We start from the raw sequence: 15,691 nt of genomic DNA on the forward strand, positions 1-15,691 counted from the left end.
CTTGAGGATTACAAAGCTGTCCAAGTTCTTAACACACAGTCATTTACCACCCACAATGAGCTTGAGCACTCCTCCTCCCTTTGAGGCCAGTCCCTCACTGAACTCCCTTCCTTACGTAGACACCTAAAAGTTGCCTCCAGATGGCATTTCTGCTTTCAACACTGACACTGAAATGTCTCTCCTCAATATTCCCCATCACATTGCCGAATCCTTCAAGCAGAGTGTGTCTAATTACGCAGATGGTATAATTATATTTTACAGTACAATTTCCTGAATTATTTTTAGGGGATTTTTAGGCAAATTCTCTCCATTCTTCTGCCACTTTTCCCTCATTCTAACAATCTTCAGGTGAATCCCCCATGCCCACCCTAGACCCACAGAAACTGGCTGGTTGCAGCTTTCTCAGCAGCTTGTCAATGTGATAGTCAGATGCAGCTACTTGGAGGCGAGGTGTCCTGGCTCTCATACGAATTCCCTCTGTGGTCTCTAGCAAGTGCCTTAACTACCTCAAGTGTCTGTGTGCAAAATGGTGCTAATACTACTTTCCTACCTGAGGATTAGTTAGGTGATGATGGAGAAGTGCTTTGAAAATGAAAGGTGCTAGATAAGTATTAGGTAATACATATCAGTTCCAGCTTTAATTAATTACCAACCCATGTAAATTCTCAATGTTATTTTCTGTTTTAGATTTTTTTTCCCCCCAAAATTTGCACCTTAATTTCAATGATGTGCCAATCCTAGATAAAAGGATAAATATAGATAAATATGTTCTGTAGTCACTTTGGCGGGTCGGGGAGAATGATTCACAATTAAACTGCTCTGTTAATTTTAAAGATACTACTCATTTGTCAAGCCTGTTTTTTCTATACAAACATAAATTTGTGCCAATTAGTATATGCAATGTATATTAACATAAATGTGTTCATTCCTTCTTTTAATCATGTTTAAACTAAGCTGTAGCAACTCACTAATCTGCAGTTGATTTTGCATGTCTTTTCAGGTCTGCTGGTTAACCCATTTTTACTGCTACCAACACAGTGAAATGTCATGTAACAGTTTTCTGTTTGAATAAAAATGTTCTCACAAAATGCTGCTTTTATATGCAAGTAGTGCTAATGAGTCAGTTAAAGTGTTTGTTGTATAGCAACATTGACATTACTGGTTTCAGAGTAGCAGCGTGTTAGTCTGTATTCGCAAAAAGAAAAGGAGTACTTGTGGCACCTTAGAGACTAACAAATTTATTTGAGCATAAGCTTTTGTGAGCTACAGCTCACTTCATCGGATGCATCCAATGAAGTGAGCTGTAGCTCATGAAAGCTTATGCTCAAATAAATTTGTTAGTCTAAGGTGCCACAAGTACTCCTTTTTATTGACATTACCATTATTTGGCCATGCAGAGAACTAAGGGGGAGTAAGAGCTGTTCAGAGTGTGGCTCTGGCTACGGGGAAGATCAGAGAATGCTCAATCAGGGCTCTCCACTGTCAGCAAGTGGTGTGTGGGGGGAAGACGGGGATGGATGGGGCAGGGAATGGGAACTTTGGGTCCACCATGCTACTCACCACTCAGAATAGCTGGCTGAGTTCACAGGGTGGGGGAGCAAACTGCACTCCAAAAACAGGGGTGAAGTAATTTACTCCTCATCAGAGGAAGGGGAGAACTGAAGTGGAATTGTAATTCTGAGACATAATTCTTTGCCTGATCTTCTCTTGGAATGGCACAGTTGCACCCCGTGCCTTGCTCTGGGCTGAATGGCTCAATCTAGCTCAAAGTGCTTTCCAAACTATATTGTGAGCAGCTGAGTGCGTTCAGTCTTCATAGTCAATGGAAGTTGAGGATACTCAGCTCCTCATAAGATCAGGATCTCTGATTTTGCTTAGCCATGTAGTACAGGCATTTCTGGGGTGAAATGCATCAACTATTTAAGAGATGAGCCTAAACCTTGGAACAAAGTTCACAGCTTATACCTAGCTCCATAACATAAGAACGGCCATATTGGGTCAGACCAATGGTCCTTCTAGCCCAGTATCCCGTCTTCCGATAGTGGCCATTGTCAGGTGCTTCAGAGGGAATGAACAGAACAGGTAATCATTAAAAGAAAAGGAGTACCCGTGGCACCTGAGAGACTAACAAATTTATTAGAGCATAATCTTTCGTGAGCTACAGCTCACTTCATCGGATGCATTTGGTGGCTTATGCTCTAATAAATTTGTTAGTCTCTAAGGTGCCACGGGTACTCCTTTTCTTTTTGCGAATACAGACTAACACGGCTGCTACTCTGAAAGGTAATCATTAAGTGATCCAGCCCCTGTCATTCCCAGCTTCTGGCAAACACCCCCAACTTAAACATCCCTGAACATGGGAACAGTTCAGATCCAGAACCTTGACATTTGGGAGTGTGGTTTTGCCTGTTATAGAACTTTAAGGTACACAGTAACTCCACCAAATAATTTAAGACAGGAGTGAGGAATACAGTAGCTGAGAGCACAGGAAGAATTTAGATAAGCTGAATGTAGTTGAAATTTGGGCAGCTCACTTCACCCCTGCTCTTGTAGATAGCTCCCCTTGGATTTTTAATATAACAATATGTCAACTCCAAAGCTATGCACTCTTTTCAGAACAAAACCTGAAACAATGCAGAAAACCTCTGTGGTTCCAAGCTTTGGATGAAAACGAAGCTTCTTTATCTTTTACACAAACTTTTAGCTGAGGTTCAGGATCCTGAGCCTGAGATGCATGTAAACCTCAGAATGCTCAAATGGCCTCCCACTTCCCCAAGAGGTCTCCTCCCACCACGGGCCGGTGATTTCATTTATCTGTTGTCAGTCTTCTTGGGGCATAGCAGTGGCTTCCCCATCTCCTACCAGTGTCACTATGGGAAGCTGACAGGCCTTGGAAATACCTTCTCTCCCACTTTCAGCAAGAGTGGTGGAAGTAGAAGACATATGCTGTGAGAATTCTATTCAGCTCTACAGTAGTCAGACACTTCAGACTGTACCACATGGTTAATTAGAGAAACCCCAGGGATTTTCAGGGCTAACACTAGATATGTTAATGCTGGTTTCCAGTGCCCTTTGTCTGGCCTCACTGATTTTCCCTTCAAAAGCTCCTTCATTTTCCCTCCTGATGGCTCTTCTATTTCTTCACCTACCTCTTACCAGCATTGGCTAACCAAAGGCATTATGGAAAAATTCTTGGAGTTAAATTGTACCTATTTTTCTTTCTCAGCTGCTGGAGAATAATGTAGTGACTGGTCCTGCTGAAGTGTGTCAGTCATGATGCTACTCTGCTCAGTGTTGCTTTGCCTTAGTCAATGAATCACTATTTAATACATCATAATACTATTGCAAAAGAACAAAAGTTCCAGGCAGAAGGAACAGGGGAAAAGGAACATATGATACTTACGGGAACAAGACTGTGCCTCTAATATTAATCAAGCTATTCACTAACAGATGTATATAAAATGATTCATTAGATGCCCTTGTTGGTTAAAAAAAACAACATCTCAGTGCATCATATTTGTGTGTAGAAGAAATAAAATGAAGAATATTAAAATCCATCTATTTTTCATTCATTCCTAAAAACCCATTACAATTTTAATTTATAGCATGCTATATAGTGAAAAGTCTGCTGACACAAGAGCATGATTTGGGAAATCTGTCCAATTCCTTTATTATTTGAGAGCCATTGAGCCAAATTAAGGAAATTAGTTAGGGAAGTGGATTGGACTGAAAACCTTATGGATCTAAAGACAGAGGAGGCCTGGGATTACTTTAAATCAAAGCTGCAGTAGCTATCAGAAGCCTGCATCCCAAGAAAGGGGAAAAAATTCAAAGGCAGGAGTGGTAGACCAAGCTGGATGAGCAAGCATCTCAGAGAGGTGATTAAGAAAAAGCAGAAAGCATACAGGGGAGTGGAAGATGGGAGGGATCAGCAAGGAAAGCTACCTTATTGAGGTCAGAACATGTAGGGATAAAGTGAGACAGGCTAAAAGTCAAGTAGAGTTGGACCTTGCAAAGGGAATTAAAACCAATAGTAAAAGGTTCTATAGCCATATAAATAAGAAGAAAACAAAGAAGGAAGAAGTGGGACTGCTAAACACTGAGGATGGAGTGGAGGTTAAGGATAATCTAGGCATGGCCCAATATCTAAACAAATACTTTGCCTCAGTCTTTAATAAGGCTAAAGAGGATCTTAGGGATAATGGAAGCATGACAAATGGGAATGAGGATATGAAGGTAGATATTACCATATTTGAGGTAGAAGCGAAACTCAAACAGCTTAATGGGACTAAATCAGGGGGCCCAGATAATCTTCATCCAAGAATATTAAAGGAATTGGCACCTGAAACAGCAAGCCCATTAGCAAGAATTTTTAATGAATCTGTAAACTCAGGAGTTGTATTGTATGATTGGAGAATTGCTAATATAGTTCCTATTTTTAAGAAAGGAAAAAAAAGTGATCCAGATAACTACAGGCCAGTTAGTTTGATATCTGTAGTATGCAAGGTCTTGGAAAAAATTTTGAAGGAGAAAGTAGTTAAGGACATTGAAGTCAGTGGTAAATGGGACAAAATACAACATGGTTTTTCAAAAGGTAAATCGTGCCAAACCAACCTGATCTCCTTCTTTGAGAAAGTAACAGATTTTTTAGACAAAGGAAATGCATTTGGGATCTAATTTACCTAGATTTCAGTAAGGCGTTTGATACCGTGCCACATGGGAAATTATTAGTTAAATTGGAAAAGATGGGGATCAATATGAACATCGAAAGATGGATACGGAATTGGTTAAAGAGGAGACTACAACGGGTCCTACTGTAAGGCGAACTGTCAGGCTGGAGGGAGGTTACCAGTGGAGTTCCTCAGGGATCAGTTTTGCGACCAATCTTATTTAATCTTTTTATTACTGACCTTGGCACAAAAAGTGGGAGTGTGCTAATAAAGTTTGCAGATGATACAAAGTTGGGAGGTACTGCCAATTTAGAGAAGGACCGGGATATCATACAGGAGGATCTGGATGACCTTGTAAACTGGAGTAATAGTAATAGGATGAAATTTAATAGTGAGAAATGTAAAGTTATGCATTTAGGGATTAATAACAAGAATTTTAGTTATAAGATGGGGATGCATCAATTAGAAGTAACAGAGGAGAAGGATGACCTTGGAGTATTGGTTGATCATCGGATGACTATGAGCTGCCAATGTGATATGGCTGTGAAAAAAGCCAATGCGGTCTTGGGATGCATCAGGAGATGTATTTCCAGTAGGGATAAGGAGGTTTTAGTACCGTCATACAAGGCACTGGTGAGACCTCACCTGGAATACCATGTGCAGTTCTGGTCTCCAATGTTTAAAAAGGATGAATTCAAACTGGAACAGGTACAGAGAAGAGCTATTAGGATGATCCAAGGAATGGAAAACTTGTCTTATGAAAGGAGACTTAAGGAGCTTGGCTTGTTTAGCCTAACTAAAAGAAGGTTGAGGGGAGATATGATTGCTCTCTCTAAATATATCAGAGGGATAAATACAGGAGAGGGAGAGGAATTATTTAAGCTCAGCACCAATGTGGACACAAGAACAAATGGATATAAACTGGCCACCAGGAAGTTTAGACTTGAAATTAGACGAATGTTTCTAACCATCAGAGGAGTGAAGTTTTGGAATAGCCTTCCAAGGGAAGCAGTGGGGGCAAAAGATCTATCTGGCTTAAAGATTACACTCGATGAGTTCATAGAGGAGATAGTATGATGGGATAACGTGATTTTGGTAATTAATTGATCTATAAATATTCATGGTAAATAGGCCTAATGGCCTGTGATGGGATATTAGATGGGTGGGATCTGAGTTACTCAGGAAAGAATTTTCTGTAGTATCTGGCTGGTGAATCTTGCCCATATGCTCAGGGTTTAGCTGATCACCATATTTGGGGTTGGGAAGGAATTTTCCTGCAGGGCAGATTGGAAGAGGCCCTGGAGGTTTTTCACCTTCCTCTGTAGCATGGGGCACGAGTCACTTGATGGAGGATTCTCTGATTCTTGAAGTCTTTAAACCACGATTTGAGGACTTCAATAGTTCAGACATAGGTGAGGTTTTTCACAGGAGTGGGTGGGTGAGATTCTGTGGCCTGCATTGTGCAGGAGGTCAGACTAGATGATCAGAATGGTCCCTTCTGACCTTAGTATCTACGTAAATCAGAGAGACTTGTATAAAATTAATGCAAGTACATACCGTTTGCCATTTGGCCTTTGATCTTTCTGCTTCAAACTTGGCAACCTCTTTTCGGTCTTGAAAAGAAACTAGCAATTTCCATATACAAAGTAGAACAATGCCAATCAAAAGGATAGCAAGAGAAACACCCAACATTATCATTGGAATGTTTGGAGGCTGTGGGCAATCTGTGGAAACAAAGCAAGGTATGAGTGTTATTTACAAGTATAGCTAACTAAAAACAGCTGAGAAGAACCTGCTTGTTTTCCTTGCTGGGTGTTGCATGTACCTTTTCTTTCAAGTTAAGGAAAGTTTGCAGTCCCTGAATACAAACTCAAGAATTCAAAGTGAAACTCAGCTGAAATAGTTTTATCTGAAGCCCCCGTTTAGCTCCGATTTCCATGAAATTCAAACCAGGCTGAGGAAAAGGTTTGAGAAACTGGCCCAGAAGGATTATACTGCAAGGGTAAAAAGTATTCACTACGGAGGTTTCCCATAGCTCTAATACAAAATTAACTAGATACAGATTCTCTGGAGTAAATTTGGAACACCAAAAATAAAAATCCCAAAGTAATTTTTTCAAAAGAAATGAGTAAAGTGGTTGGCTTAGTGGTAGCATGAAGTCTCACAATAGTCTCACTTCTTGGATTTACGGCACTCAAGCATATTGCAGAGGGAAAGATGCTGACTAGATTGTCGGCTTTTTAGTGGATGACTACTAAAGCTTATGCTCTAATAAATTTGTTAGTCTCTAAGGTGCCACAAGTGCTCCTTTCCTTTTTACTAACACAGGGAAACAGCATTGTGAAATGGAGAAGCTTGGGGGAAATGGCATCTCAAAAATAAAGAAAAGCAAGAAAATCCAATATTCCTCTTGAAATGCCTCAGATGTGGGACTGGGATTTGACTCAAATAAATAAGATTAGAGTTGCTCAGATATAGTTACAACACAACCATTTTCCATCAGAGAATGCAGTTCTGTCGAAAATCAAAACACTGGGAAATCATGTCAATTTTGCAAAAATTTCATTTAGGAGAAAAAAAAAAGGGGAAAAGTTCAGACAATGTTGAAATGTCTCATTTCAACATTTTCAAGTTGAAAAAATTTCAATTTTTTATTTTGAAACAACTTTTTGTTTGGAACTTTTAAAATCCTGTACGATTTCTTTATATTACAATATGTAATTTAACATTTTAAAAAAATCATAATATCAATGAAACATTTTGATTTTGTCCAAACAAAATGTTCTAATTGATCCAAAATGATTATTTTTCTGGAATTTTCTTTCATGGAGAATTTTGAAATGTTCAGGTTTTGTTCTGATTCAGAGTGAAGCCAAATTTTGAAATATCAAAATTCTCTGCAAAACAGAATTTCCATTTTCCACACAGGTCTAAATGAGATATAGAAAGACTTCTGCTGTTTTCTTATGTCCACTGCCATAATGTAAACAGTATTGCTAACCTAGCTCCCACTAGAGTCCATGACAAAACTCTCATTGACTTCAGTTGGGCAGATCAGACCCCTAGAAACTAAACTGAAGTTGCTTTGTCTTGGCCTCCATGGATTTGAATATACTCATAAAAATACAGACATGGTCTTGCCCACGTGAATCCACTCAGTTCTGAACAGATGTCATTTTCAGCCCTATCTGAAATGGTCATGTCCTTTTCATTTAGTGACCAAACCTCATGAGTAAAGATGGAGTGAAGATAAGCGGAAGTATTGGATAAGGAGATACTGCATAAAATCAGATGCCCAATTTTCAAACAAAAGCACCTAAGTAGGACTCAGAATAACGCACTTGATTGCTCAGGTTGGTACTTCAGTGCATATATGTTCATTATACACATCTGGGTGCTAATTACAAGGGTCCAGGCATGGGATTTGTAAATTTTTTTAGGGTGCCTGTGTTTAAAAACAGGAACTAACATCTTTGAACCAGACAGAAGTATTCTAGACACCTCATTTTTGGAAATGTTTCACTTTCATTTCCATGGTGAATGTAAGTTGTTACCATGCTAGAAGTTCAATACCACTTTTTAAATGGTTTCATTTTGTTGTTGTTCTATAAATGCTAGCTAGCAATCCTAGGTTGAACATGGGCATTTTGGAATAGAAAATCAGCATTATTCTGGGATAGATTTTTTTTTTCTAGAACTCAACATAATAATAGGCTTGTAAAGCCAAGAGGGCATGTTCTTTTTGTCAGCTCTCAATTAAAGGATCATTTTAATATTAACCAGTATTACTCATAAAAGTCAATGAAGGTTACTATTTTATTAAATTTTCTTCTGAACCATGGTCTGATGACATTTAGAATTCATTTCAGTTTGGCATAATTTACACAACTTTTATTTTGCATGACTATTTTGATTGATGTCATTATGTCATTTTGAGAGGTCTAGTTTGAACACTGGAGAAAGGCATTAGCTGTTCATGCAGCCTGAACTTCAGATCAACAAGTGAAAATGAGCTTTGGAGTGTTCATGGTGTTCTCATCTTATTTCACATTTGCATACATCACAAAACCACAGCATAATTGTTCCTCTGCTTGAGACAGGCTAAGAAGTGGAACAGCAGATTAGAATTTAGGTTTATTGTCAGAATTCTGTGGGGAATGCTGCAAAGCATTTGCGTGTAGTATGCCTGCGTTAAGCTATTTCTATCAATCCTTTTTAAATAAACACAGTAAATATATTTAATAAAGAGACTATCATACAGCTATGAAAATATTTTATGTTCTTGAATCTGGAGAGTGCAGTTTACACATATGTATACCTTCCATCTTTTTTGTAAAGCTTTGTTGCAACATTCTTTGGTATAAAGCTACCGTATATAATGGCACACCACTATTATTAAACAATAATATTCTTACAGAAGTAGCTGATTATTTCCAGTGTAATCACTTTAATTCCTGAGACAGATATTGCAGAAACACTGCACACAGAATTAATAAAGATGATGAGTGGCTGGAGAACTTTTCCAAACCTCAAGTTATACTGCCAGAAGGAAAGCAAGCATGTGCAGTTCTTTCCTTAATAATGTAACTAACTTTTAGCAGTGAGACACTGGGTGTGTCTAGGGTTGGCAGTCATCTGGTTTTCGACCGGACTGCCCAGTCGAAAAGGGACCCTGGCAACTCCAGTTAGCTCTGGCTGTTAAAAATCCGGTTGGCGGCACAGCGGGGGCCTGGGGCTAAAGCAGACTCCCTGCGTGCTCTAGCTCCGCGCAGCTCCGAGAAGCAACCACTATGTCTTTGTGTTCCCTGGTGCATGGGTGGCCAGGAAGGCTCCACGTGCTGCCCCTGCGCCAAATGCCGGCTCCACAGCTCCCATTGACTGGGAACCACAACCAATGGGAGCTGCAGGGGTGGCGCCTGTGGGCATGAGGGCAGTGCACAGAGCCTCCCTAGCTGCCCAAGTGCCCAGGGACCTGGCGGCCACTTCCTGGGAGCTGCAATAAGCACCACTGGGACCCCGTACTCCAACCCCCTGCCCGGAGTCCTGTCCCACACCCAATTTCCTCCAGAAGCCCTCACCCTGCACCCCTCCCAACACCCCAACTCCCTGCCCCAGCTGGGAGCTCTCTCCCATACCTTGAACCCCTAATTTCTGGCCCCACCCCTAGCCCAGAGCCCATACCCCCCCACATCCAAATCCCTTACTCCAGCCCAGAGCCCTCTCCTTCACCCCAAAACCATCATCCCTGGCCCCACCCCAGAGCCCATACCCCCAGCTGGAGCTCTCACACCCCTCCAACACCTCAACCCCCTGACCCAGCCCTTTGAAAGTGAGAGAGGGTGGGGGAGAGTGGCCTCTAAGAAGGGGCAGGGCCTCAGGGAAGGGATATTTGGTTTTGTGCTATTAGAAAGTTGGCAACCCTAGGTGTGTCCAAAAATGTATTTGTCTGCCTGGAAATATGCTGTCTAGTAATTAAGAGGAGTGTGTTCTCTCATGTCCCACATAATTAGGATCTTTAAATGAAAGACAAGAAAAGACAAACACCACAATAGATAGAGCAATATTTGTAAATGAAAGGACATACCTTATTAAAAATGACTGTTCAATATCTAGGGTAACTTTGTGAAAATCATTCAAAACTTGGTAATAGTGCTATGTTAAATGTAATTATGTGGGCAAGGCATGATTTTAAAAATATTTGCACATCATAAAATATTTGCTTCATCATGTCTAGTGTAGCTATTATGGATACTTGTTAATCTATTAAAATTTTTTGTATCTATATGAATAAGATTTTACAGGTAATTTGTCATGTAATGTGATGGTATTTGGTATCATCATCATCGTCATCGTTTTCATAATGTTTAGTACTCCCACAGTACTTCTGAAAAACTAACTAATCAATCCTCACATCAGTTCTGTGTTATAGAGAATTAAATGTTATCCAAACTCTACAGATAAGGAAATTGAAACAGAGATAGAGTGACTTGCCTCAAGGCCATAGAGGGAGTCAGAGCCGGATTTAGATCAGCAATGTCTCGGTCCTAGCCTTGTGCTCAGTCCACTAGTCTATACTGCTAGTATTGCAAGAACAGTCATGTCTCATTTCAACATCGTATGAAAGAAATAATTTAGAAGGTGCTTTTTTTTGGTTAGGTAGAGAAATACTATTAACACAAGAAAATACAGTACTGTATGTAACATCTCAGCTTGCTAATCTTCCAATATGTTTGGCTTGATTCTCCCAACTGTACTTTTAATACAATGTGTATATATTAAAAATGTGATATTAACAACTCACCTTTCTGCTTAATGCTATGAATGATTGTCCTTCCCTGTTCATCTGTAGCCATTAGAAATGTAGTAACACATTCATTTTCCCCTTGTAACGAGCAGGGAATAGATTTATCCTTTGAGAAATCTGTGGAAAAAGAAGCCACCCAGTAGGTCAAGTGCAATTTAACATGTAATAAAAAGAGAGACTATGGATTAATGTGTGTCATGGCCTTTTCACCATACAGTAAAGACAGGAAGAGAACTGCAGAAATATCCCTAAGAATATAATAAAATAAAATAATATCCCTAAGAAATAACCCTAAGAATGTCCGCTATATTTAACAACTTTTTCTTCCACTCTGAATGGCTTTTTGTTTTTGTTTTAGATTTTCCATGTACGTTTCAGAAGAGTAGGTCCAGGTGTTGTCAATCTGCACTGACCATCAAGTGCACCTATCAATCTGCTGTAGTGTGAATTTCAGTGAATTGTAAATACTTCCAAGACCCTTTCCACCATTTGTATAGGGAATATAATAGCCCTGATTCTAGTACAAAGTAAACAATATGTTCTCTTTGGCTTAGAGCTACTGGTAGTGTGTCTAGATTACATTTCAGAAGTAGATAGTCACATATCAAACAGATACTGATATCTTTAAAAGGACTACCATTTATTTCTTCCACAATGCGATTCCTAAAGAATACAGTGGCATGTATTGTGACAACAATAAAATATAAATTAATAACAGAAAACTATAGTTGTGGGATCATTGTAATGTGATTCAGCGGAAGACAGATACAAAAGTAATCCATTATGACAATCTGCCCAGTTTTACTTGCCCCTTCATTTAATGTATTTGTGTGGGAAAACTTAATCCAGTTTTTTTTTTTTTTTCAAACCTTTCCGAAGTAGGGGTCCTTTCATGGTGAGTTCATTCAAGAGGTGAGGGGTGGGAATGAATAGTTGTGGCAGACAGCAAATAGGAAGTAAAATGATTGGAATCTGAGATTGTATATCCAATTCCAGAAGGGCCACAATTCCAATTCTAACATTATATAATATCTTTATATTAAAGAAAATACCCTTCATTTTTAGCAATGCCTGCTAACTCCTCTATAGCTGAACATCTGCTGTTGCTTCTCCTCTAAACTACAGTTTCACGACATGTACACAATAACTCAGCTCTAAAAATTAGTTTTTCCTTTTAATGAATTTTGAAAAGAAGCCTGTTGGTCTTTGTTATTTTTAGATAGATGTGAGAAAACTAGAAGTTTGTCAAATGGATTTTTTAAAATGAAACATTATTGGTATTTAAGGCTCTATTCACCACTCCTTCAGACAAAACTCCTAAAAAATTACTTTTTAAAAATGCCGTGACTCAAACTAATCTCAGGATTTTTCAGGGCTTGACTCCAGAGTTTTGACAACACTGCTTTAATTTCTTAAATTTTACTTACACTGAATATATTCATTCCTCCTCCAAGGTGTACCACTGTTTTAGTATATGAGGTCATTAACACTAGGCATTATTTAGGTTTTTAAAAAATTCATACTGTGGCAAGATGGCTGATTTTAGTTTGGTGGGTCCTGTGCTTTTCTTGGTGGGGAGCTAAGATGCCACCCTTTGCCCCTGCTCTTAGGTGCTGAGGGCCCCACTATTAGCCCAGGAAGGTGGTAGAGGAGGGAAGGGGGAGGGATCTGGGTTTGCTCCTCACTCTGAGTCCCAGCCTCTCTCAACCCCTGTGGATTTCATACCCTCATCCCCCTTAGGTGGGGTTACCCTCAGTCCTTAGATGCTGGGGGGAGGGAGTCTCCCTGTCCTGCTGGGCAGGGTCTCCCTTACTCCAATTCTCAGGTCTTCCAAATCTTCCAACATATCTCCAAGCACCAATCCTTCCTCCTCCTCTATCTGCCTGACACAGGGGGTTTTATTAGGTTCCTAACAGGGCCTTAATTGACTGCATGTGCTCCAATTAGCCTACAGCAACCTTCCCTAGTCTACAGGGAACCACACCTTAATTACCCTTGAGTTTATATTTCTAGCACTCTCCCACTGCTCCCTGGCCCTTCTGTATCACCATACAGCCCACAGTAGTGCACACTGAGTTTTTAACAACAAGAGAACACAAAAATATGTTTAGTAAACATTTGTAATTTGCACTAATTATGGTATCTGTGGCCCTGATCCACTACATTAATCCAGTTTTATACCGGCATAATACCATTGATTTCAGCAGAGTTTGAAATCAATGGAGTTACACCAGTATAAAACTGCAACAACACAGTGGAGAACTGGGCCCTGAGAACACATAAAACTCAGTTAAACCTCAGTGGGTTCCTGGACATGCTAGTGGATGCAAAAAGAGTTTTAGATTGCAGCATTTATCAGGTCATCTGGAAAATTTCTTGTCTTTTTAACAAGGTATCCCTACCGCTCCCCATCTCAAAAAAGAAACAAGAATTTAAATAAAATAACAGTAAGGAGCTGATTTTTAAAACAAATTTATCTGAAGAATAAGGATAAAAAAATGTACACATCAGTTCAGGGGTGCTGGAACTAGGGACGCTAGGGGTGTGGCAGCACCTCCTGGCTTGAAGTAGTTTCCATCATACACAGGTCTTACAGTTTTGTTCAATGGCTTTCAGCATCCCCACTATGAAAACTGTTCCAACTGCACCAGTTTAATTCCTTCTGAAGTGTTTCAGCATTGTACTGGGTCAGGTAGCATGCAAAGTTCATCCTAGGCAGCAGGACTATAGGATTAGTGTCTGAGGTTTACATTGCACTGAGATGGGAAGCTGACACGTTTAAAGGGGTGCCTCCTCTTAAATGTTCTTAATTATGCCAAAGTGGGACAAAATCACTTGTCAAATATATCTGCCACTTATGCTCCTTTGAGATTTTTTCTAATCATACTGTCCTGGGCTTTTAAAATTGCTTTATTGTGACTCCTACAAACAGTAAGGGAACATGTATAGACCTGATAGGATGTGTGTGCGGAGCACAGCAGGGGGAGGAGTATGAGAATACACTGAACCCTGGCTGTGCATGTGCCTCAGAGATGCAGCTCAAAGCAAGTGCCTGGCCCTCTCCCCAATCTGCAGCTTATTTCCCTGATCCTCTTCTCTGCCTGACTCCATAAGCTGGGTGAGTATGTTCCTCCTAACCCTGTTCCCTGGCTTATAGCTCCATACCTAGCTACATGGAGGGACAGATGCCTCCTTGACCTTTCCTCAGTTTCCTTCTCCGGCTCCTGTGGGACATACAGATTTTTGCGACTATCTCAGCATTTTTAGATATTTACAATTTTTAATACTTAACATTAATTTGACAATTTCTCTTCATCCATGAAAAACAGTAACATAAAGTAGCACCTATATAAACTCAGAAACTTCAGCACCTCCACCAGTTGTTGTGTTATATTGAAACCCTATTGGAGTGTAGGGACAAGAACATTCAAGTGAGCTTCCTGCACAGCACTTATAAATGTGATGCTAGTGCTTAAAAAGTAGGAAGTGAAACTGACTCTGCACAAAGCACTGTCAAGTGCGCAAAGTAGGCAATCTGAAGAAACAGAGAAAAACGTGTATGTGTATTTGTGTGTATTTCTGTTTAGAAAAAGCAATGATATTGCTTAGCATCTTGTTTAAAGTTTTATTTCTTTGTCTATGAGGGTAACATTTTATTCAAGGTCAATTTCTGTTCTGGGAGTTCTCATGGACTTCAATGGGATCACTGCATGTGCATCTGAGGGCCAAAATCACAATGAAACTTATGGATTGGGTATAATTTTACACCTAAATGCTTTTGTCAGGATACTGCTTTCATTGGGAGTTTGTATTAGTGCACATAAGAGTAAAATTCAGCCATAGGTGGATTATAGTTTTCAAAAGTTGGTTAGGAAACTAGGTGTATAGTGGTGAGTTAATTAATCTGAAGGGATAAATAGTTCTGACTGCTATTAATAAGGATCTTTTCAGTGCAGTATTCTATATGTAGATAGATAGTGATAGGAACAAATAACCTGTATAATTTTTGGAGCCAATCCCATGGAAAAAAAACTATGTATGTACTGCAGTAATTTTCAGATATTGTATATACTTTTATGTAAAACTAATGAAAAATGAAGCTACGATTAACAAGGCAGACAACAAAAGGCAGTTAAATAAAAGATGTACAAACCTTCTGCACTGTTGACAGTTGCATCAACTAATCTACATTTTTCATTGCATTCTGCCTCTGACTGGACATCAGAAGCCAAATGACATTCTATGCAGCTCCTGTGAAAAATAATTCAAAAGCTCTTCAATCTCTATCCGTTACAAAGCACAAATATAAAGAGGAATATATATGCTGTCTACTTTTTTAAAAAAAGCCAACAAAAGGTCTTGTGCTATAGATACAGTAGTTCTCAGAAATGTGATATGTATTGCCTCAAAAAAACCCTGAATAAAGGTACTGTAGTTAAGTACTCTTTTGCCCTCTTTCTTGCTAAGCTCTTGTTAGTTACCAGACAGAACCCCAGGCAACATTATTCATGTATGTCTGCTAAAGAAATGGGGTTACTCATACATAGCATTCATTTTTCAAGATAAAGGTTCTGAATTAAACCTTCACTAAATACTTGTCAGAAGAATGTCTACCAAATGGACTAATATGTGAGGAGGCTGGGAACCCAATATAAATCTCCCTATGTTTAAAATCTCTTAAGTAACGTGTTATATTTACCAAGTGACTAAAAACATG

General features: G+C 39.4%; 1 protein-coding gene across 2 annotated transcripts in view; it reads right to left on the reverse strand.

The window, feature by feature from the left end:
* Window positions 1–15,691, reverse strand: part of ITGB6 (integrin subunit beta 6) — a 57,570-nt gene that overhangs the window by 7,255 nt on the left and 34,624 nt on the right. For both annotated transcript variants that reach the window (XM_038422533.2, XM_038422532.2), the window contains exons 13-15: window positions 15,128–15,225; window positions 10,972–11,091; window positions 6,228–6,394 (exon numbers count right to left, since the gene is read on the reverse strand). In XM_038422533.2, the coding sequence (XP_038278461.1) occupies window positions 6,228–6,394; window positions 10,972–11,091; window positions 15,128–15,225 (385 nt within the window). The remainder of the gene's footprint in view (window positions 1–6,227; window positions 6,395–10,971; window positions 11,092–15,127; window positions 15,226–15,691) is intronic.

This window comes from Dermochelys coriacea, chromosome 11 (genome assembly GCF_009764565.3).
Source record: "Dermochelys coriacea isolate rDerCor1 chromosome 11, rDerCor1.pri.v4, whole genome shotgun sequence".
Taxonomy (NCBI): domain Eukaryota; kingdom Metazoa; phylum Chordata; order Testudines; family Dermochelyidae; genus Dermochelys; species Dermochelys coriacea.